General features: G+C 37.4%; 1 protein-coding gene across 6 annotated transcripts in view; it reads left to right on the top strand.

Moving 5' to 3' along the window:
- The window catches only part of Camkmt (calmodulin-lysine N-methyltransferase), a 391,740-nt gene that overhangs the window by 300,486 nt on the left and 67,844 nt on the right, over nt 1-23,410 (top strand). For all 6 annotated transcript variants that reach the window (XM_063229142.1, XM_063229136.1, XM_023566367.2 and 3 more), the window contains one exon: nt 22,246-22,306. In XM_063229142.1, coding sequence (XP_063085212.1) covers nt 22,246-22,306 — 61 coding nt within the window. The remainder of the gene's footprint in view (nt 1-22,245; nt 22,307-23,410) is intronic.

Below are 23,410 nucleotides of genomic sequence, written 5' to 3'. Positions count from 1 at the left end.
TCTTATCTCTATTTTTTAAAAAAATTATTTATTTTCAGTAGTGGTAAATCCGTATAACAGGAAAGGCACCATCTTAGCCATTTAAGTGCACAGTGGTGTTACGTAAGTCGCATCATATACACCAGCTCCACCATCCTGCTCCAGAACCTGACACTCTGAACCATTAAACGGTAATTCCTAGCCCCTAACAACCACCATTTCACTCTTTTTCTCTGTAAACTTGTCTCCCTTGGATAACTCATAAAAGTAGGATTGTATAGTATTTCTTTTTGTGGCTGGATTATTTTACCTAGCATACTGCCTTAAAGGTCCATTGTCTATGTTGTAATTTTATATGATTTAGAATTTCTTTTTTAAAAAAACTAAATAATATGTCATCGTATGTATAGACCACCTTTTGTTTATCCATTCACCCAACTGTTATCTCCATTCTATCAGTGGTGTAACTGTGGCTCATTCAAGGGAAGTAGTTTATTGAGGTTACACAGCTTTTCCCTGTGGTGAAGCAGTCTCTAAATTATATCTTCCATCTTAATCTCTCTTCTCTCTCTCTCTCTCTCTCTCTCTCTCTCTGTGTCTCTCTCTGTTTCTTTCTCTCCTCTCTGTCTCTCTCTCTCCCTTTTTTTCTCTATGTCTCTCTCTCCCTCCTTTATTCTCTCATACTTTGAGTAATAATCTCCATTTGGCATTTCTTTATATTCTTGATACTAAACCTCGGTACTAAACCTAGCTCTATATTTTCAGTGGACCCAAACAGCATATCCTCCTAATGCTTTCAATTCAACATATCAAAAACTACCCCATTACCATTTGAGCCTCAGAAGAACTTGTCATTCAAACATGCCTGTTTTTGCTAATAATACCACAAATTTTCTAGTCATCTGATCCCTAGATCTCTGAGTTTTTCTTGAGATTTTTTTTGCTCTCCAATAGACCTAAGCTCAGGAACTCACGAAGCCCTGTCAGTGAAAATAGATTATAGTCAATAGCTAACTTAGCAGTTCACAAGGCACTTCCTGATGTTTTGTGCTTTTTTATGACTTAAACTGTAATTTCAGATATTTGTACATTGTCTAGGTGTTTGCCTCTCCCTGCATCCTACCTTCCATCTTTTCTCAATCTTTCTTTTATGAGTCCTGAATGGCAGTCTGGTTTTTCCCTGTGCATGCTTTGGAAAGATGGCAGACTCTCCAGTTGATTTTTCTTTAACTGTATTTTCTATAATTAACTATATTGTCCCAAACCCCTCTTTTCTCATTTATCTTAATAATTTTGGTTTGTAGGAAATACAAAAGCTCCAGGAATCCAGTAGAAAACTGGGGTTGAAGTTCGTTTGGTCACAGTATTACCTTAACAGAATCCTCCTTGCAGGCCTTTGTGATTTGGATTTCCTAAGTTGTTTTGAATAACCATCTTGGTTTTCCTTTGATTATTAGAGTAGGATGGAGAAATTCAGGATGAAAGTATAACCTCAGGTAGTTGACCTCAAGGAGTTTGAGATAGTGTGGGCGAATAAATTCTTTTAGAATACCGTCACCACTCATCTGGCTAGTCTCTTTTGCACCTACACAAAGTCCCAAGATATTCAGGTTAAATCTTATGAATGTGGATCAAACTTTGGCAGTTACTATGGGTGATGTTTGATGGCTGCCATGCTCTCAGCCATCTCCACCCTCACTTTCCACTCTTAGTATTTTGCCCCAAAGCAGAAGGTTCAAGAATAAATGTATTACGAAAGTGAAGAGAAGCTGTCTTTGAACCTCAGAGAGAACTGTAAAGTGACCGAGACTTTGATTACTAGTCAGGCTTCTTGATGGTTTATTAAAGAAGCATGCATTATCCACAGGGGAAAGAAGTGCCATTAGTGCTATGCTCTGGGCATGGAAGTTCCTATTTAAGGAAGAGCAAATGCATAGCATGCATCATGTCAGAAAACTCATTTTAATGTTAACAATGAGTTGGGTATTCTCGTAGTTATGAGAAAATATTCCAGCCTTCGTTGCCTTCCACAAATAAGTTGCTGGAAGTAAACGAGGTGTGCTATTTCAGTACCAATTTAGCAATACCTCTGCTCTATTATCAGCAACATGCACAGTTGGTTCGTGGCAGAATGCAAGCCACTCTTGTCTGTGAATAAGCATCAGGCTGACTGTGCAGGACGATAATTGCTCTGCCTGCACTTCCTTTGGCACCTACTGATCTCCGCTAAGTGGTTAGTAAAACATATTTTTGAAGGAATGTCAAGCACTTCTAAAAATTTGAAGGACTCAGTTTTTGATTGTTCTTTTTCTTATGTTCAAGTTTGAGGTAAGTTCACACAAAGCTTGCGCCCTTGCTATGACTCCTAGCAAATGTCTTATATCGTCAGGTGCCAGTCTATCTGTGCTGGGCATCTTTTAATCAATTGTGTTTTCTTTTGCATTACACTGTGCCACTGGCTGGATGTGTTGGGATATCAAGTGACTGACTTCAAATGGATGGCAAATTCACTAAAGTGAAAATGATTGTGGTAGTTCTCTCATTTCCCCCCACAGTGTATGTAAAACTGACTTTTAAAGTGTTTAGTGGATAATGGATCATGTAAGGTCAGTACTAGGCATGGCGGCCATGGCTATTATTTTCCCTTTTCATGGGAGGGTGCTCAGCAAAATGAGATTGTCACACTCTTTTTTTGAGAGGACAGCGACAGACAGTTAAAAGCCTCTTCATGTAAGGATGTTATTTCATAAAGACACCAGCACTGGATTATCCCCTTCACTTTAAACTTCTGCCAGCTTGTACAAAGAGATAAAACAAAATAGCCCTGGTCCCAGGGGTGGGGAAGTGATGGCCAGCTCAGCCTGGGTCCACAAGCTTTCATTTTGATTAGTCACATGTGAGGAAAATTCACTTAGGCTGAGAGGTAAATTTAATACCAGTTATGCCCATGCTGTTCATATCACAACCATTTTCACATGATGCCACTTAATTCCCTAAGAAGCAGAAAGGTAAATCGGTGGCTGGCCAGCAAAGGTGTCACAATGCATTAAGACCAGGACTCGCTGCAGGGGATAATGGTTCTGATTGCTGTTGACTCATGTCTCTACCAACTGCCTCATGTAAAATAAGTGACATTTAAAAGACATCAAGATGTGAGAAGAGGTAAGGGAGAGAGAGAGAGAGAGAAAGAGAGAGAAGGGTAAGAAGGGTGTGCTACTAAACTTGCCACCAGAGCGTGCAGTGTCTGTCCCACCCTAAGTGGTAGGAAATGATAACTCAACATGCCATGGGTGACCTGTACTAAGCTTTTAACTTCCTGTCTTGTGTTTTTAGAAAAAAAATCTGTGAAATTGCTTCTGGGAACTGCTCCAACATGTTATCATTTATTTCCAATTTAATTTTTTTAACTTTTATTCTTTTGCCCTCCCATATCAGTCTATTCATCTCTTTAAAAGCTTTAGGCAGAATCAAGATAAGCAGTGGTAGACAACAAGAGGCAGTCTACTTTCTGAAGGCCCATTTATGTCTATTTTTATAAAGAGAATCAAATTCCAGTTTACAGTAAGCATATGCTTCAGTTGACATCTGTTTCTAAGACTTGGATGCTTTGTTTGCATAACAGTCACCAATAAATGGCCTTGTTTTAAGTCTGCTCACTGAGTTGTATGTGGGTTGTTCAGCTGGGGATTTTAGTCGCAGCTGATCCCCTACCGCTCATAGCTGATAGGAAGGGGGAAAATCCGAGAAGCCCAGTCCTATTTATTAATGCAGATTTTAACATTCTCAATGAACCACTTATCCAGTGTGATTCGGCAACCAAATCCTTATTTGCTCAGGCAGGGGAGGGGGGTGCTCTTCAAAGTGCTGAATTAAAGCTTACCAGCTTTTTTTTTTTTTTTTTTTTTTTTTTTTTTTGAGATGGAAGGTGACCGGGAGGAAGGTCCTTTCTTTAGCCAGTCTGATAATTCACAGCACAATGAAATATAATCTTTAAACAGGGCATCATAAAACAAGTCTATGTTTAATGAATTTATTGTAAATGAAGACTCTCAGGTGTTTGTAGAGCCCTTAATGCTGCCCCTTTGCACAGAGTCTTGGCGATTTTTATTCAGTGTGCTTAAATATCAGACTGAGGTTTGATAGAATGGGGTCGTGTTTCCTTCATTCATCTGCTTGTTTCATTTTAAACCCCATCTGATTCCATGTGCATGCGAAACAAGCGCAGTATTCAGATATTTCAAGATGTGCATGTGACTGTCGTTAGAATTGTTGCTGCTAATTAAAGAAGTTACTACTTGTGCTAAGCTGCCTCAAACACAAGGCTAATCCACAGTCTCCATAAATTTGCCCCTGAAAGGCATGCTACTAGTTGAAATTACCAAAGGCCAAGGACAGGGTCTAAGTTCTTTAGAAAGTAAACCTTATTAACAGCTTACTTTTAATTCTGTTTTTGTATAAAGGAGATCTAACTGTAACATATTTGAAAATATAGTGTTCACTGACTTGAACACACTTAACTTTTTTTCCTGAATTATTGTGTAATATTCAGTAATCATTTATGCACTGTGTAACATTTTTCAAGGGGATTTACATATCAACTTTTCCTGGTAGAATCAACAACAGTTGCATGAAATGTATCTACTCCATTTACTCTTATCCAGTGCACCTACTTTCTTTTTCCCTTTAATTTTTATATATGGTAAAAATTTCATTGAAGAGAGATTTCAGATGACAGCACTGTAATTTTAAACCCAATAGATGAGGTGTAAGCAATTTGAGCTTAGCAGAAGCATAATCTTAGGTTGTCAAGAAGAAACCCATTCTCCCTATGCTAATCAATCAGTGTATCAACCAACCAATCATCTCTTCAGCTTAGCATATATCCTAAGGTTTGATATATCTATTAACTGCCCATCATGCAGCTGGTCTCTGGATGATGAGATTCCCCCTATCTTGGCATTTGGCAGCAGACAACTGAGCTATCACAGACTCAGATAAATACCAAAGTGGAGATTTCAATCCTGTTGCTGAGTGCAGAGACAATCCAGAATTATTGAAAATATTCTTAGAAGAGAATGCACTGAAAATTACATTTCTCAACACCATGGCGTGTTCGAAAATTGTATATATTACAAGATTCACCCTCCCTAGGCACAACAATGTAAAATAAAATTACTCTTTTAGCAAGCTTGGGATGTTGGTAATCAAAAGAATTGTTGGAGTCTGCTATGAACTCTTAATTGCAAGGGAAATGACATGCAGATTTGAATAAATAAGACAATTTGGTGATAAATTTCCTGAAAATAAACAGAAACTCAGCTCATTATCATTGTAATTCCAGAGCAAACGTCATTATTTTTGAAGAATATACATTGCTTCCTGGCCTCAATTCAGAGATTCTGATATTGGGTAAAGTGCAGCTCAGTTTACCTGTGGCTTCTTCCACCAGCTGTTATGTCTGGGCATGAAACTGAGGCACTGTTTCTATAAAACTATTTATTGAGAAGTAGAAACCAAAAGTAACCTAAATTTAGTTACTAAGTATCTGTGTGTGACTTTGCTGCAATTGGAACCAGTAGAATTCATTTCTTCAAATACTGATTTCCACCTTAGGAGGTTAAAAAAATATTCCCCATAAGATGATGACATCTTTCGTACACCACTGTTCAAGAGTCTTCTTCTAAAGAAAACTTAAGTGATATATTTGAGAACTGAAATTCTAGCCCACTTTTGATCATTAACTTGTTGAAGAAAGCCACTTAATTCTTTGGGTTTACTTCATGAATTGAAATTTCTCTGAAGCACTCAAAAAGGTAGTAATCAATTACTTTCATGATATATAAACAATTTCCTTCCAAAGACTGTTTTTCATGTCAAACATGGTAAGAATTTAGACTTCTGTTACAGTATTTGGTCAGCAAACCTCTCAGTGCTGTTAGGTAACATAAGCAGATGAGAAATAAATTCCAACCTAGCTAGATGTAATGCTCTGGGCTGTAAGCCATGGTTTCAATCTTTTGTTGCGGGTTGGGCAAGGAGGAGGAATGATGGGGTTCACAATAACGTGAACTCTGCGGCTGGAGAGCGAAGGAAATCTTTTCTCTGTCCCGAGAAGTCCAGCGTGAGTCCATGGGCACCATGATGACTTCTCCGCTCTCAACAACTCAGCCCATGCACTTTGATCTCAACTTAAGAATACTCATGTGTCCTGGTGTGAAAGGTCTGGTAACAATATAACAGCTCTAGAATTTTTGTATTTTCCCCAACAGAAAGATAATTGTGGTGTCAAGTTCAGAGCAGTGCTCCGGTTTAAATAGTAGATTTTGAAGCCCTTCTCAAGGAATTACGATTCTCAGAGAGAACATTTTGCTATATGGGTTAAGGTTACAAATTTATCATAGCAAAGAGAATGGTAGGGGAAGCCAGACAATCATTTTCTCTCTCTCCAGTCACTTAAAGGACCCATTCTGAACTCATCCCTGGCTCCTATGATTAGTCACCAACCTGTTTATTGATACCCACAGATAAGCCCCAGATATGAATACCTATGACACAGACTCTGCTGGATGAAGCAAAAGGATTCATTTAGAGAAAGATATCCTATTGGATGTGGATGCTTTGTTATTGGGCTGGAAATTGTAAGCATGCACATTTGAGGGCCCAGACAACTTTATTCCTCATAGCATCTTTCCTGTCTTCTTGTGATAATTGTCCTGTCAGGTCACCAGATTGTGGATATAGATAAGAATTGAGGATAGTTAGGAATTTACCCACTGTTAAATAGCTGACTGTATCAATGTTTTTGGATCATTGAACACAGCTGTTTGCAGTCTACCTGCTTGAATGTCCACCTTGTATTCTTTGATACTGTGATTTGAGGAACTATTTTCAAGATGATAATATGTAATATACTAACAGGTGATTTCTTACTGTTATGTTTTTTTTTTGTTTGTTTGTTTTGTTTTTTTTTTTTGTTTTGTTTTGTTTTTTTGTAGTTCTGTATTGCGTGTACCCTTACACCGCTTTGGTTTGTTTTGTGTTTTTCTCTTTTTCCTCTTAAATTAAAAAAAAAAAAAAAAAAGGAATTTACCCACACAAGAATTGACCTGTGATTGTATTTATAGGTAGAAGCAGGTCCTGAGTAGATGTAACATGCAAGGCTCTATAAGCAGATCTTGCAAAAGAAGAGGGATTCATATTTTATTGCTGTAAGTTCCAGGTTTAAAACCGTTGGTTACCATTTTACATAAACACAACATGCCTTCCCCTGTATGACTTAGCATGTCCCGGAGAATGAAGGAATGAGCTCCCTCTGCTCATGGAATTTATGTTCAAAGGCAACATAAAGAAAGTCAAGGAAGAATTTTTATGAAGCCCTGAAGGGGATATGTGTAAAATTTCTTTCTCAGAATATTAATCATATTTGCTTTTTAAAAGAAAAGCATACTTTCAATTATGAATTCTTTTAAATGGAAAAAAGGTGAACATTAAATCTTAAAATTGGAAGCCAGGTGTGTTGGCCCATGCCTGTAATCCAGCACCCACAAGGCTGAGGCAGGAAAATTGCTGTGAGTTCAAGACCAGCCTGGGTTACAAAGTAAGTTAAAGGTCAGCCTGAACTGCATAGTGAAACCCTGTCTCAAAAAGACAAAAACAAACAAATAAAACCTTATGGCTAGGGAGAGGGTTAAAGTTAAAACTAGAGAGGATGAGATAGAAGAGAGGCTAAAAGAATTAAGGGACAGGGAATGTAATAGACATCAAGCGAGTGACCCCTCTGGGATCATTGCTGGGCTCTGTTCTGTGGTCCTGTCTATATTTTAGAGAGGGAGTTCCTTTTAAATTTAGAATATGCTGGCGGTGGAGAGGGACCATTGATTGACTACCAGTTGTAGCTGGTGGGAATCTCCCTCAGCATCTTTTCCAGCTTGCTGTTGGAAGAATCATCATTAACGGTACCTAGCCTGTGAATCCCTGCAGAATTCTGGAAGCACTATGCTCAGCCATTACGCAGTGGGGCAGAGGATGGAAGAAAGCCGATGCAGAAGGAGAGGGTTCATAGTGAATGCTTTATAAACACTCTAAATGGGTGAAAAATAATGACCCCTGACTTCTTTGTGGTTCTTAACTCATGCTGCCACAAGATTGGTTATAGGGTCCATATCACACTGTGATATGAAAGTATTAATTGAATAGGGGCAATCAGAATTTCTATGTGAATAATGACTTAGAAATAATATTCTGCTGGACTCAACAATGGAATGGAGGACTAAGGTTACACTTGGCTCTACAGTTCTCTTGATGAGGTCAGATTTTTTTAAACCCTGCGGGTATATACGTTTTATGTCCTGTTTTTAACTCCTAGCTCCAATATGAATTTCTTTAGAGTAGCTTAGGAAGAAGAACAATAATTAAGGGAGAGGAAAATGTGAAAGATGCTAATATTGTTCTTCAGCTTCAATTTGCGATGTCCTGACAGGTGCCTTCTACTCTCATCTTAATAGTAACCCTCTGTGAAAAGCAAACTCTTGAGTTTAGTTAATAGTAATAAACCAACATCAGTTGCTTGATTTGGGGGTCTAAGATGTTTACAATGGAAGAAACTCAGTAAACCCCAGGAACTTTGTATACTGCCTTTGCAACTTTTTTATAAATCTAAAATTACTCCAAAATAAAACATTTATTTACAGAAAAAAGTCTCGAATCTTGTAGATGTACTTTGCAGAGAGCATGCTTAAATAAGAAAGCTTTTGGCTCTACATTTGTGGGAGTATTTTCTTGTTTCTGCTGTTTGGACAGCACCTAATTTTACAGTAACCATTAGAGACTTTTAGATTTAAATTTGATAAGCTGATAAATTGATGATCAACTTTTATTCCTGCATCCCACCAGACAGATTCTGAGCTGATCATGATAAAGTGTTCATTTATGGAATCAGAAAAGGGAGGATTTACAATTATCTAACTTCTTAGAATACCACCTATCGCTGAAATAAAGTAAGCTCTTAGCATGTTTTTTAGCTGAAGCACACTTAGGACATTGTAATTTGCTGTAAAGTTTGTATTTTCTGTTAGGCTTACTGTGTGGTATATTTGTGATCATGTAAAATTCTCTAATGGTTACTGTAAAATTCTCTAATGGTTACTGTAAAATTAGAGGTTGTCCAAACAAACTTAAAATCCTAAAACTTTCCTCTCCGAAGTGTGATAATTCTTGGCTACATTAGTAAACAGTTTGACATGTGTTTGAACATAATTCAGTTTTTTCTATTAGATTGTCTTTGCTTAAAAGTATGTCTAATGAAGTGTGTGACTATATAATAGAGGCAGTATTTGATTTTTAATTTTTACATTAGTTTTCACTGTGTTATATGCCCATTTGGTTTTGTACAATGAAAGACAAATGTAAAAATAGATATCTGTATCACTGAGCTTACCACACTGTTACACCTATGTTTTTGTGTTCATCTTTTCCCTTGAAGAGTGAATTCTTTGAGAGACCATTTGTGGCCTTAATATCTAGCTCGCTACTATATATATATATATATATATATATATATATATATATATGGATTAAGTAAACATTTGTTTGAATGAACAAATGAATTAAATCACATTTAAGTTAATTACTTCCATTTTGAAGGGAACCAAATAACCACTTCTTGATTTACTCTCTTTGCTGCCCTCCCCCCTCTGTTTAGGATGGCCTCACAATTTGGTCTGTTTCTTATCATTGCTATCATTCAGCTACATATACTACCCTTTCAAACCTATAAAAAAAAGTATTTAAGAGAAAGAGAAAGTGTTTGTGTTTCAAAACCTATTATAATGCATTTTCAAATATGTCAGACACATCTTTGTTAAAATTAAAACAGGGATTGGTTTTGAGCGAATAGCCCTATATCCTTACAGATGCTGTGGATGGATGCATCTAAGCTGCTTATTATATTGATGGGTTTTGCTGCTCTGCAGCAAATGAAAACAGGCAGCTGCTTCCTCCATCAAAGCAAAAAGCAGCCTGAGTTTTTATTAACCGAGTGTTCATTTCTTCTATTGCCAAAATTCTTACACAAAACAAAAGAGCAGTTTTAGCACATTATTGCTTAACTAGACATGAACAACTGACAGCAAGTGATAAGCCTGTCTGCTTTTCACAACTGGTAATCATTTTTGGAATAGATGTTTTAATATAGTTGAATATAAATTTTGTAATTTACATCTACAATGGTACGTAAATTTATAGATCCAGTTTGTTGCAGGAGAATGAAGGCTATAATCACAAAAGGCTTTTCTCAGTGTTGTTTAATTTTTAATGACTATTTGAAAACTGGGGAAGAAAAATGAAATCAAATTCATTTCTCTAAAAAATAAAAAGGAGGTGTTAAAGACAATCATACAAGTTGGTTGGAGACATTTGTAGATGGCCCTGACGGGGCGAGACTGCTGGGTTTATGGCCAGGACGTGCTCTATTTCCACATTAGCTGCTGTGAGCTGCCCATGTTTGTGCAGCGGCAGAAATTTCTGGAGAGCAGACAATCCTTTTTTCCTTTACATCAGTGAATAATGAGTGGGGAGAAAGGAAGGACAGACAGAAAACAGAGAAAGCCCTGGCCATTGTGCAAGGCTAAGATTCTCAGCCAACTCTCATACTTGCTATTTCTTCTTCCTCTCCTTCTCCTTCTCCTTCTCCACGACCTGAATATCATATATTTACTTTCAGACAGAGTGGCAGAGAGGGATATGTTTAAAGTAGGTTTAGACTCAACTTCAGTAAGATGTTGCCTTATTTACCACCTCAGTTTGCTGAGTGGTGTTTTATCTTTTGGAACTTACTAGTGCCATTTCTGCTATAGGAACCGGGCAGGGCCCTCCAGTCTCTCCCACAGAGCAATGATTTTTTCCTCAACGCCATAAGAAGAAGATCTTAGAATAAGGCAATTTTGCTACACTAGGGCACACATCTTCCAAACAATTTCCAAGGAAGTTCTGTTGTCTAACTAGTACAATGCCAGAGCAGTTTAATAAATGTGTGAAGCTCTCACTCCTCGCCATGTGCCTCCTGAATACTGTTTTCTTCCCAGGAAGGCTTGCATAGGTTCACAGAGCATGTATTCCATGTGGACCGCATGGCTTGCAACTTATTTAAATTTCAGCCAGTGTTTACTTACAAGTGAGTCAAAGCTGGACTCCAAAGCAGAAAGTTGCTTTAGAAATTAAATTGCACCTTGATATTTTGGTATGCCATCAAACAAGTGTGTATCTACATTGGTAAAGTTTCTCCATATGGAAGATAGGGAACAATACCAATTATCCCTACTTTGTTCTCTGTTCCATTCCATTTGACTCATTGCTGCTCTTATATGATTTTCAAGACGTATCACAGTTCCATTTTTAAAGGGAGCAGAATGATTTCATGGGAATTAGGACCTGATCCCTCCACTCTGAGGACACTGAAGTACAACAAACCCTCCCAGGAAATGGTTACTTGCAGAAAAACTGGCACTGCAAATCCTCTTCCTCCTCTTTTCACAGAATAATAAGCTGTGTTTCTGGGGAAATCCAGGCCGTGTTTTCCCTCCTGTTAGGAATACTCTGGTCTGGCTTTCTGGGTCCACTCTTCTTAGAAATGATTCTTCTCGTTTTCTAACATCCTCTCTAACCATCAGAGATGGAGCATTTTCTCACCCAGTCCAGAGATTAGGAGATGTTCTTCAAACTGTGCTTTGAGTCCTCAGGAAAATCTGTTCTGCCCAGAAGGTAGTCTTGTTACCCTAAGAAGGAAGAAACTCATTTGAGAAAAGCGTACAGCAGAGAACTGGGTGCAGTAGCAGAGAGGGAAGGTTCTGCTTGGAGAGGCTTTCTGTTTTTGACATGCACAATTAACTATGTCAAAATACCACTTTTACTTCCCATAAATATATATAAAATTATTATTTGTCAATTAAAAATAAATCTAGAGAAAAGAGCTTTCGCAACTAATATGTACAGTTGTAGAACAATTCTTTTTGGAAGCTGTGAGATTTGACTTTTAAAGGAACTTCTAATAGGACTGAAATAGTATGTCATGAAGATTCCACTCAGGACCATTTTGAACCTCATATCAAATATTTCCTGTTGAAGGTTTAAATGTGAGATTATGGTACAAATAAAAGAATTAAATTGATCTAATGTCTTTAAAATGTCATGAGTTAGAGCCCACTGACGATTTTATAGCTTCTTGGTGGAGAGGGTGGGAGAGAAGATACAAATATAATTATTTATAGCCATTGGATTTAGAGTTGGGAGAGCCCTCAGAAATCAATTTGACCCTCCATTTCATTCGTGAAAATAGAGCCCACATATGATCTGTCCAAAATCCCCAAATTAGTTATTGACAGAGCCATGAGAACTAGAAACTAGCCCGTGACTCCATATTAGCCACATGCTAGGGAAACATAGTGTAGATCTGGCTCCAGAGGAAAGAATGTGGGGGTGTAAATCCTGGCCATGGCACCTCAGCTCAGTTCTGTGGTACACTTCCCTGTGTCCATAAGCTGCTTATAATGAGAGTACATGACTTAGGGGGCTGTGTCAAGAATTCAGTGAAATAATCCATAAAAAGTGTAAATCCCAGTATTTGCCAAGTAGTAAATATTCAGTAAGTGGTACCATTACCATCTGTAATAGGAAGGATAGTAATCATAATCATAGTAGCAAGCAGGAAGAGAGCACTTACTGGGTACTCTTCTAGTAATATTCAGTCTATATTCTGGAACGGGCATTATTGTCACTTTCAGGTAAGCAACTGAGGCAAGGAGAGTTAAATAGCTTACTAAGGTCACAAAGCTTTTGTCTGAGCCATCTTCTAAGTCCACTTTTTACCCTCTGAGCTGTTGCAGCCATGGTCAAGGCTGCAGCTGATCCCTTTTGTCAGGGTTGCTTCCCATCTGTCACTCAATGGCCTTCCCAATGGCTGCTCTAAAACTGGCCATCAGACCCGTGGCTGAGGCCGCTGAGGGATATTCTCCAAGTACTGTTCTCCAGTCCCTGCCTTGATGTCAGGACATGGCTGGGACCTTTTCCATCTTTCCTATAGCTTATCAGCAGCACATTAAGAGGTATCTGAAGTCAAATGAAGTTTTAAACATTAGTGTGCATTTAATCAGACCGCATCCATCAACGTACCACCTTGTAAGCTGGGAAGAATGTCTTGTGTGAACTACCGGAGTAGTTTTTTGTGTCCGTGCTTATCTCCTCCTTTCAGATGCTCATTCTTTATCAGATTCTCCAAGAATAAGAGAAGAAACAAAATTGTAGGATGATTTATATGGCCCCCTGATTTTATGATTTAGTGGAGGGCAGCATTGCCCAGAGGTTAAGAATAATGACTCAAGAGTCAAGTTAGCTGGACTCAAGTTCTAATTCTGTGGGAAAGTAGATGGAATTTTCTTGTTTAGATGGAATTTTCTTAATCTCCTTTTCCCTTGGCTTCCTCATCCATCTCCCAGTGCCTGAGCAGTGTCAGCATTTACTAAATGCCACAGTGTTCCAGGGCAAGCTTCTATGTGCTTGCTGTCTTGAGCTGTACAGACGTTCCCTTCTACTTAGGGGTACTGATGTGTGCTCTGACCCAGCTGCAAAAGCAGAGGAAGGCCTGTGCTTAGTAATTTATTGTTCAGAGCAGGGGAATAAGTATTGTGTGTGTATGTATTTATATATATACATGTATATGTATACAAATATGTATAAAATATTGAAAATATATAATTCCCTGGTGTGTATAGTTTCATAACTAGAAGTATTTCAATGGGATAACAGCAGCCACAGCCCCAATGACAATATCCTAACTAACTTGTTATGTGTCAAGCACTGTTTCAAATACCTTACTATGTCTATCTCATATCCACATAGTACCCTAGGAGGGGACAAAGGCATTGCCCAACAGTGTAGGCTAAAGGAGAAATATCCCGCCCCTGATTATTTTCTGTCTCAGTAATGTGTTTGATTTTCTACACTACATTAGTCAGTATCTGAGATTATCTTTATTTACTGTTGCCTATATTAAAATATTTAAGAAAAGGTTATGTTTTATCACTGCCATGTCCTCAGCTTCTAAAACAGGCATGATTACTAATACTTGTATGTTACACAAATGAACGAAGAGGCTTAAAAAATTTAAATTCCTAGTTAAAATCACAGAACCATAGGGCCAGAGTTCAAGCTCAACTCTTAACTCCAGAATATGCGATCTAATTTTCTATTGTAGTTTTGTATAACATGACGGCCCCCTGAAATAATCCAAAGACATAATCTAACCCAAGCCTATTGTTTTGCAGTGAATCTACTGAAGCTCAAAAAGGCAAAATTACTTCCCAGCATCCCACAGTTTGTTAGGAGCAGAGCCAGAGTCAGACTCCAGGCTCCTGTTGGAGTTTTTGCACCATGAATTTAGGCTCCTCGGTTCATATAAAATTGAACGAAAATCTTGTATATGTCTGCTGAACATCATCCGCCCACTTATTCATGCCACAGACCTGAGTCACAATTGACACTTCCCTCTCCTTTACCACCCCCTTCATCTAATTAACTAGTGAGTCTTGTCAGTGTACCTTCTAAATATATCACAAATTGTTCCACTTTCTTCGTCTCCACTAACCATTCCTCAAACCACCATCACTCTCACCTGGATAAATGTATTCACTTCCTACTCTGCCTCCTCTTTCCTTTTTTCAGTCTGTTTTCTTTAGAGTATTCAGGATTATCTTCTAAATTTTAACATCTACCACTCTTCTGTCTAAGACATATTTGTATTTGCAGTATGATTTATGATTCTTAGTGTTGTCTTTGAACCTGTGTTATGGTTTGTTCTTAGATGTCCCCACGAAGCCTCATGCATGCATAGGTGAGGTTTTTTGAAGCTGGCTGGATCTAGGCCATGTGATACTGGGATTAAGGGTGTGTAATACTAAATTAGTCCACTGTTTATAATTAGCATAGCTCTGGATGTGGCCAAATGGATTTACCAAAGACAGATACTACAGGTTCTGGCCCTTAATTACTCCTCCAAACTCATGTGTACTACTCTCTTCTTTTCTCATTCATTCTACAAATCCCCTGACCTTATTTCTACTCCTAAAACATGAAGCCCTTTCCTTCTTCAAAACAATTTCGTGGAGTTCTCCTTTGATGGACCACTTTTTCCATCTCTGTCCCCCTCTTCCTGCTCTACTTGGTTCTGCATCCACTAGATCATAGCTCACATGCCATTTATGCAGGGAAATGTCCTCTTGCGGCCCATCTAATCCTCTCTCCAGGTAGGTTGGATCTCCTGTGATATGCTTTGACAAGCAGCCTCTATTTTTCCTATATATCATTTATTATGGTTGTAACTGGGTACATTATTCGTGTGGTTATTTAATGTCTCCTTCTCCAATTAGTTAGATGCTCAAAAACAATACCTCCTCATCCCCCACTGAACAGCAGGGTCTGAAACGGTATCTGTGGAGCATTCTCTAGTTCTCTTCTTGATTGCCACTTTAAGTTGACATCAGTGAAAAGCAGAAATGTGCGTTACACTGAAGGACAAGGACACGGTGCACACACTAAAAATAGTCCAAGAAACTTAACTATCTACCCCAGCATGAGCGGCTTTTCATTTTAGTAACATCCACCAATGCATTACTCTTCTGAAAGGTTCAACAGCTTAGCTGAGGGTATGCTGGCCTCTTTACTTGAGCCTCAGATTTCAAAGAGGCCTTCCTTCTGATTCCCATGTTGCTCAGGATCATTTTGTTTGAGGGAGGTGCAGAAAGGTGCTGCTTTAGTGGACATCAGCTGATCACAGAAAAGCCATATTTCTGCTGTGAAAGCTGGAGTGTTGTGTTCGTGGAGTGAGTACAAGCCATTAGAGTGAGAGGAGGGAGTCAGCAGGGCTCCTTGTTGGATGCTGTCTGTCAAAGCCTTAGGACTTCCCTCTAACCTGAATGATAGGGAAGCAAAAAGCTCTCAAGAAGTGATCTAGAGGGCCCCATGCCTAGCTAGATACTCATATCATTTAATTTTAGGATTTGCTCAGCCTTCAGTTCAATAATGGATGTTGTTCCCCAGATTTAACAACAACAAAAAATGGCATTTAAAATAATTCTAAACTAGCTGCTTCACTACAAACAACAAAGTAGATGCATACATTAAACTGATCACATTGCCAACCTTCCTAGCACAATAACAGCCGACATTTCATATTTTAGTCTTGGCTAGCTACAGGCTTCCTAAAGTCTACCAAGTTCAACAGGCTTAGTTCGATAGAAACACTTGCAGGGAACCAACCCTTTGCTGGACAAAAAAAAAAAGTGACAAAAGCTAATACCCCCAGGAATATAACACAATATTCTTCTTTTTTCCCAAATGCCACTCTTGTCTAACTAATGCTTTTATGGAGGCTCAGTGGATGAAGAAGGCCATTTTGTCTTATGAAAGACAGTTGTTTGTCTTATACAGAAACCACTAAGGAATAGGAAACAACATATTTCTGAGCAACATTTAAGAGAGGGCCCTATTTTTTAACCACGTGTTTAGACAAAGTTATCTAGAATAAACTGTTAATTAAAATGTGTCATGAAGGTTTTTCTAAATTAGCACTTAAATGTCACTTGGGAATTTAACTTAGTCTCATTGGTTGATGTCAAGAATGTAATAGGAATGCCTATAATTGATTGATCAAAGCCCACTGAATTTTCTCAATGAAATGCTTAACAAAACAAAAAAAGTCTTGGGACATTACCATTAGTGTTCTTGGCTTGTATATCCTTTAAATTTTATTTTCATTCCTTTTCCAATTTCTTTCAATCTCATGGCACCCATCGAGTCACTGTTCTACCTGACCACATACTGAGGTATTCATGCTTAAGTGTGTGTTAGGAGAGATAAGAATAGTTGTCATATTCTAAAAGTATCCCCCAATGTTATATGCAAACATGAATATACTTTCGAGTTTCAGGTAAACTCGGGGACTTAATAACTCAGTAAAAATAAATTCCTTTGGGGAAAAAACATGCTAACCCTTTTAAAGCGATATTTTAAAGACATAAACCCACAGGTGATAAAATGAAAAAACTTACATCAGTATAATTTTTGAAACTGGAAGGAAGATGGATCAGAAGTCATTAAATTATCAAACATGAGAAAGCCAACAGTTGTGAAAGTGAGAGTCAATTCAACTGATATTTCTGAAATCTTGAAAAAGCGGAGAAATAGGTAGCACCAGATACTTGTAAGAGAAGGATTTTCAGAAGACTAAAATAGGATAATTTATTGAAAGTTGTTAAAGGAGAAATTATATCCTCCTTCCAGGCTCATGGGCAACTATTTCTCTTCTATGGCAAAAGAAATTGGAGGAGGTTCCAAGTATTTAGGAAAGGAGGAAGAGGTTTATTCCTTGGAGAGAGTTAAACCAAAGTTTCCAGAAGCAAGCTGTGCAAATTAAGTGAATTTATGCAGACTGAATGCTGAGTTCCTGTGGTGGATTAACTAATGGTCAACTTGTAACACCCAACTGAACTAAATCAGCATGGTTCTGGGGTGGAAGGCCCACCTGAGGATTGCTGCCATGGGCTTTAGGTCTTCAGCTGGACTCATGCAGGACATCGTTGTGGGATCCAGACCCTCAGCTGGATTCTTTGGGTTTCTAGTGCATCAATAGGTCTTTTGAAGAAGGAGTCAAGGCTCTGGGCTGTGCATTAGGAAGAGAGCTCATATTAGTACTCTCCATTCTGTCCAAACTAAGGCGGACCAGATAGTGCGGCAGAGACTGCTCCTCGGGCTGGTAGAATACCTGATATGAAAGAGTGTGCTGAGAAAAGACACTGACAACTGAGTTTGTGGTTGAGCAAAAATCTTAGCAAATGAAAAAAAATGATGACTATAAACTCCAGAAAAAACAAAAATGTGTACATGAGGAAAAGGTTAGTTATAATTTATTGCATAACTCAGCTTTACTGCATACTAAAATCAACAGGGAGGAGTGAGCTAATAAAAACCTACAATAAACCTGTAATTACAATGTTATAATACAACATTAAGCAGATGGTGGAGTGAATAAAGAGCATGGAAAGAAGGGTACAGATAAAAGCAAAACAAGTGTATCTTTCATTGTGGTGGAGGGTCACTAGATTTTGCCTAAAACTGAAAAATCAAATAGTAGCAAAACAAATGAATTATAGAGAAATACGGAAGTAATTACCAGAAGAATCGGTTAAATGAGCTCAAAGCAGTTGTCTCTGGAGAAGGAAAAAGATGTGAGAGAGAAACTAGATAATAGTGTTTATCTTATAATCTTATAATATCAAAAGCATTGAAACCAGCCAGGCATTTAGCTCAGTGCCATAGCGCCTGCCTGGCAAGTGAGAGGTCATGAATTCGATCCCTGATACAAAAACAAAAAAGCAAAAAAATTGAAACTGATTTAAATATCTACTAAGAGGACACAGGTTAAATGAATTCTAATACCATATGACCCAGTGCCTTTTAAAACTATGTCTATGTGTAGCATATATTCTTTGAAAATAAAATATTTTAAAATACCATTATATTCCCACAAATAACAATGGGAAAAATATGTTTAAAAGAACAGGTATAACAGATGTTTAACTCACAAGCCATACAGTTTACCCAGTGGATTTGAGTACATTCATAGAGTTGTGCATTCATCCCCTCATTTTAAAAGACTTCATCCTTTCCAGAAGAAATCTCGTCTCTATTAGCAGTCACCTCCTACTTATATCTAACCATCCCAGCCCTGGGCAACCACTACACCACCTTGTCTTTATGGATATGCCTATTTTAGAGAGGTTGAATCAGTGGAAACACATAATATGTGGTCCTATGTAACTGGTTTCTTTCCTTTAGTATAATGTTTTCAAGTTCTGTCCATGTCATACTCTGTGTCAGTAATTTATTTCTTTTCATTGTCAAATAATAAGTTGATTGTATGACACACCACATTTTATTTATCCATTCATCAATCGATGGATATTTTAGTTGTTTCCATTTTTGGCTATTCAGATACTATAAACATTTCCCATACAAGTTTTTGTATGCACATATTTTCATTTTTTCTTAGAATTTCTGGGACACATGGTAATCTAAATTTTAACTTTCCGAGGAACCACTTGACAGGTTTTTAATATGACCATATCATTTTACATTCCAGTATAGCATGGTAATTTCAATTTTTCTACATCCTCACCAACATTTATTATTGTCTGACTTTTTGTGATAGTCAGTTTGATTTGTAGTTAGATTACTTTTAAAAATTTAACAGATTAATAAAAATAAGACAAGTTGACGCAAAACCATGTCTTGGTAAGTGTTTTAAGAAACACATTTTCATTGGGCTTAGTACAAGTCTTATTAATTGGGTTCAAATCTCGCAGTGGACAGTTAGGTACAGGATAAATATCTAATGTTTTAAATACTTGAGACCAGAAGCATTTTAGACTTTGGATTTTTAAAGAAATTTTGAATGGGCTGGGGATATAGCTCAGTGGCATAGCACCTGCAGGGCAAGCATGAGGTCATGAGGTCAATTCCTAGTACCAAAATAAAATAAAATAAAACTTTGGGTATTTACATATACATAATGAAATATCTTGGTTATAGAACCCCAGTGTAAACATGAAAGACATTTATGTTTCAGATGCATCTTCTGAGATAGCCTGAAGTTAAATTTATACAGTGCTTATAGTGTGCCTTCACTTTTACTGCAATGTATCACATAAAGGCAGGTGTAGAATTTCCCATCCTTCTGGCACTCCTAAAGTTTCAGATTTTGGAGTATTTTGGATTTCAGATTTTGGGGTTAGGGACATTCTTCCCGTGTTTCAGAATGTGAAATGTACTTGATTGTTGGCTGGATTTCCTATTTCTAGGCATTTGATGTAAGGAGATAACTATATCTTTGGAAAACATTGTGTCCTTACTGTGGCACTATTTCTAATCTCATAATATCAAAAACTTTAAAACTAATTTCAATGTCTACGAGGGCAACACGGATTAAATAAATTCTGAGGCACATATGGAGTATGTAGGCAATTATTACAAGTAATAGTGTATCTTTATTGTTATGGGAAGCTGCCTACTGTGCATAGATGGGAGCAAAAGCAGGTTATTGAATACCTACATAAGAAGAGTCCAGTCATGTAAAATATTTTTATGCAGAGAAAGATTTTTCAGAATGATGTTCAAAATGTTAACAGTGATTATATTCCTGGGGTGGAATTTTAGGTAACATTTTTCACCTTGTTCTTTGTACTTTTTGAATTTAATTTAGCTAAAAATCAGTTCCCATAATTTTTAAAGAAAATTATAAAACTATTTGAAAAGACTATGCATTTTAGAAGTCCCATTTTTATCAAGGCTTAAATTTTAGTTAAAAACCCTTCCCCTATCATTATTTTTTTTAAACCTTGAAGCCATGTACTAAAGGCATAAAGAAATTCATTCTTGAGGTGATTATATCCTCTTAGTGTAGAACACTGTCTTAGGCTCGTCCTTCAGAGAATTTTATTATGTACTTGAGTCTTTGTATAGTTCTTTTATGAGGAGGAAAGCTGGGTATTAAGACTTTGGGGTCATGCCAAAGCTCAAGGGTAGGAGCGTATAAAAATGGTGCTCTGTCTTTTCTGGTTTGGGGGATAATTGCTTTGGGTTAACATATTCTTTATTCTACTCCTTAACCTCCTTTGTAAAAGAATGACAGCAACAACTTTTATGGGGTGGGGTGGGGAGCTTATCATCAGTCAGGAACTGTACTAAATACATCACACGTACTTTACACATTTAACCTCACACAGTCCTGTGAAGCTAATACTGCAGTTCTGATATTTCACAGATGAGGAGCCTAAGACCCAGGGAGGTTAAGTGACCTCCCCAAGGTCTCTCCGCTAGGGAACGGCTGAACAGGGGCTAGAGCTCAGCAAGTCTGATTCCTAACCCTCCACTGTCTCTCTCACTTTCCTCCTAAATATGATTCCCAACACTAATTTTCCTTGTCCCAAGTTGTCATTTCTACCAGAAGTGCCGTGGAGACTGAGGTAGAGAATGGTCCTTCCCAAACTTTCCTGCAGCAAATGCTGTGGGGAGTCATCTCTTTGCTACTCTTTTATTTATCAGTTGAGTCTCTTAGGTTATATACTGCATCCTTGACATCTTCTCTCAAGTGCTTGGATTTCTTACTCTTGAAAGTTGGAGATTCACTGGGGGCAGGGGGTTAAGTCTTTTTCACATGTGTTTCAACTGTGTGCCAAGGCCGAGTGCTTAGTGCTTAGTGCCTAGTACTTAGAGCTTAATGCTTAGTGCTGAGACAGAAGAACATGGGCTGTTCTTTTCTGTGACTGGGTGGAGGCTTCAGCTTATGTGGGACAGGGCCCGTGTGGCCTGATCTTTTGAATCTTAGTTAGAGCAGACATAATTTTTACTAGGTTATTCCTTGTTCTATCAGAGTAATATATGCTCAGTGTAAAAATTTTGGACAATACAAAAAAGTGTACAGAAAAAATTAAAAGCATGTATAATCTTACCGTCCTGTGATGACCACTAGTAACTATAATTTCCAAACGTATATTTGTTTTATGCAATCCATAGCCATGTATGAAAACTGAGTCTTCTAAATAAATTTATATGCAATAATTTTAGCAAGAGCCTAACGATGCCATTAGTGTGCAGGATTGTTGTTAAAAGTTGGTGACATTTTAATTTCCTAATTTTATACTCCAGTTTGATTTTTTAGTTAAAGAAAGGAAATACTTGTGGGTCTTTTAAAATATTAATATGAAGTGATATGAACAGATATAATGGTCTCAATGTTTTTATTTACTCCTGAAAGTGATTTTTCCTTTTTTTTTTTTCCACCTGACAGCTTGTGTATAGTGCAGGCCTTCAATGTATACTTAGTAATTTTATGTGAACAGGTTAAGAGCTACTTAAAATGCTATCAAAATAAAAGTTTTGATATTTGTAATTTTGGTTGTTATTGTTTTTGCTATTTTGTTGTGATTGGGAAATTTTATTTATGGTATTTTACTATTATCCTGGGAGGAAAGGATTATAAATCTCACCAATATAATAACAATAACGACGACAAAGAAATTCTTATGGTATGACATATGACAAGTAATAACCCTGTTAAGTTTGATTGCAGTTGAAATAGCTTGTCTGAGCCTTATTTTTAAAAGCCATTTTGTATCAGAATGACTTCTATAATCCAAACATCTATCCTCTTGTGTTTTCTAGGCATCTGGCCGTCTGAAGAGGTTTTGGCTTACTACTGCCTCAAGCACAGTAATATATTCAGGTACAGAGCTGCACTTAAAAGAGATTTGTTTATCCCATCATGGATATTGAATCAGTGTATTAAAAATGCCCTTGTTTGCATTCTTCAAATTAAATTGTTAGAAAGAAAGAAGAAGAAAAGAAAAAAGTTCACAGTGAACACATGTTGCTTCTGAAAAAATTCTGCATTGCTGTTGGGTACTAATATTGCACAGCAAGCTTTTTGCTATATGTCAAAGTCTTTTGATTTCCACTCAAGGCATTTTATTTCACTTTGATTTGGGGGAAACAAAAGTGAAGCTCCAATCAATCCTCTACTGATTGCAGAGGTCAAAAAGTGAGAAAAGAAAAAAAGACACAAAATAAAGGCTTCTTTAAACTTACACAAGGGAAATCATTACAGAATATTTGATAAATAAATACCTCATAGCTATTATTTAATGGTCTAAAAAAAGATACCATCCTGCCATGATTTTAAAGGTGTTTTATGTACTTGTCAATATGTTTGTGAAATATAAATTGCTATACAGAATCATGCTACAGAAATAGGTGCTTTCAACTGTTAGTATGAACTAAAGATCAATCCATGGATGAGATTAAGGAAAATAAAAATATTGCTTTTATTTTAAAACTCTAAATTTGTTTAGTAGACCCCCAAAACACAGGCTTTTCATTTTAATTCTCATTTATAAAAGTTATCCAATATGTACTTCCTGAATAGTCCATTATGATTGCAGACAAGCCATTAGTGACCATGGTGTGTGTTTTCACAATATGTACTTACAAGATTGGGTCAATAATATGCAGTTTTTGAAGCTCTATGAGTCCATATTTAGCAACCAGTCTATAATTGCTTTGAACAGCTAAGTACTTTTTAAATGTATTTCCAGATATGAATGTCCTCTCCTGACTTCCTCTGCTCCCCTTTCCCCACCCATCCCACCCCTTTTAATTTTGCTTTTTTTTCTCCTCTTGAGGTAATAAACTTCCTGAATTGGGAAGAAGAAACAATCTCAAGAGTCTAAGCATATAAAATAAGAACAGGGCAGTTTTGAATTTGGGCTGCAGAGCTGCCCTGAAAGACTGGCATTTGCTCATCTCGCTGTGCTTAAGCTTGACTGGAGCT

This window comes from Cavia porcellus, unplaced genomic scaffold, assembly GCF_034190915.1.
Source record: "Cavia porcellus strain 051 isolate PalLab524CR breed Dunkin Hartley unplaced genomic scaffold, mCavPor4.1 scaffold_1, whole genome shotgun sequence".
Taxonomy (NCBI): Eukaryota; Metazoa; Chordata; class Mammalia; order Rodentia; family Caviidae; genus Cavia; species Cavia porcellus.
The sequence above is the reverse complement of the archived record's forward strand: the minus strand, read 5'-3'. Positions and strand labels throughout refer to the sequence as shown.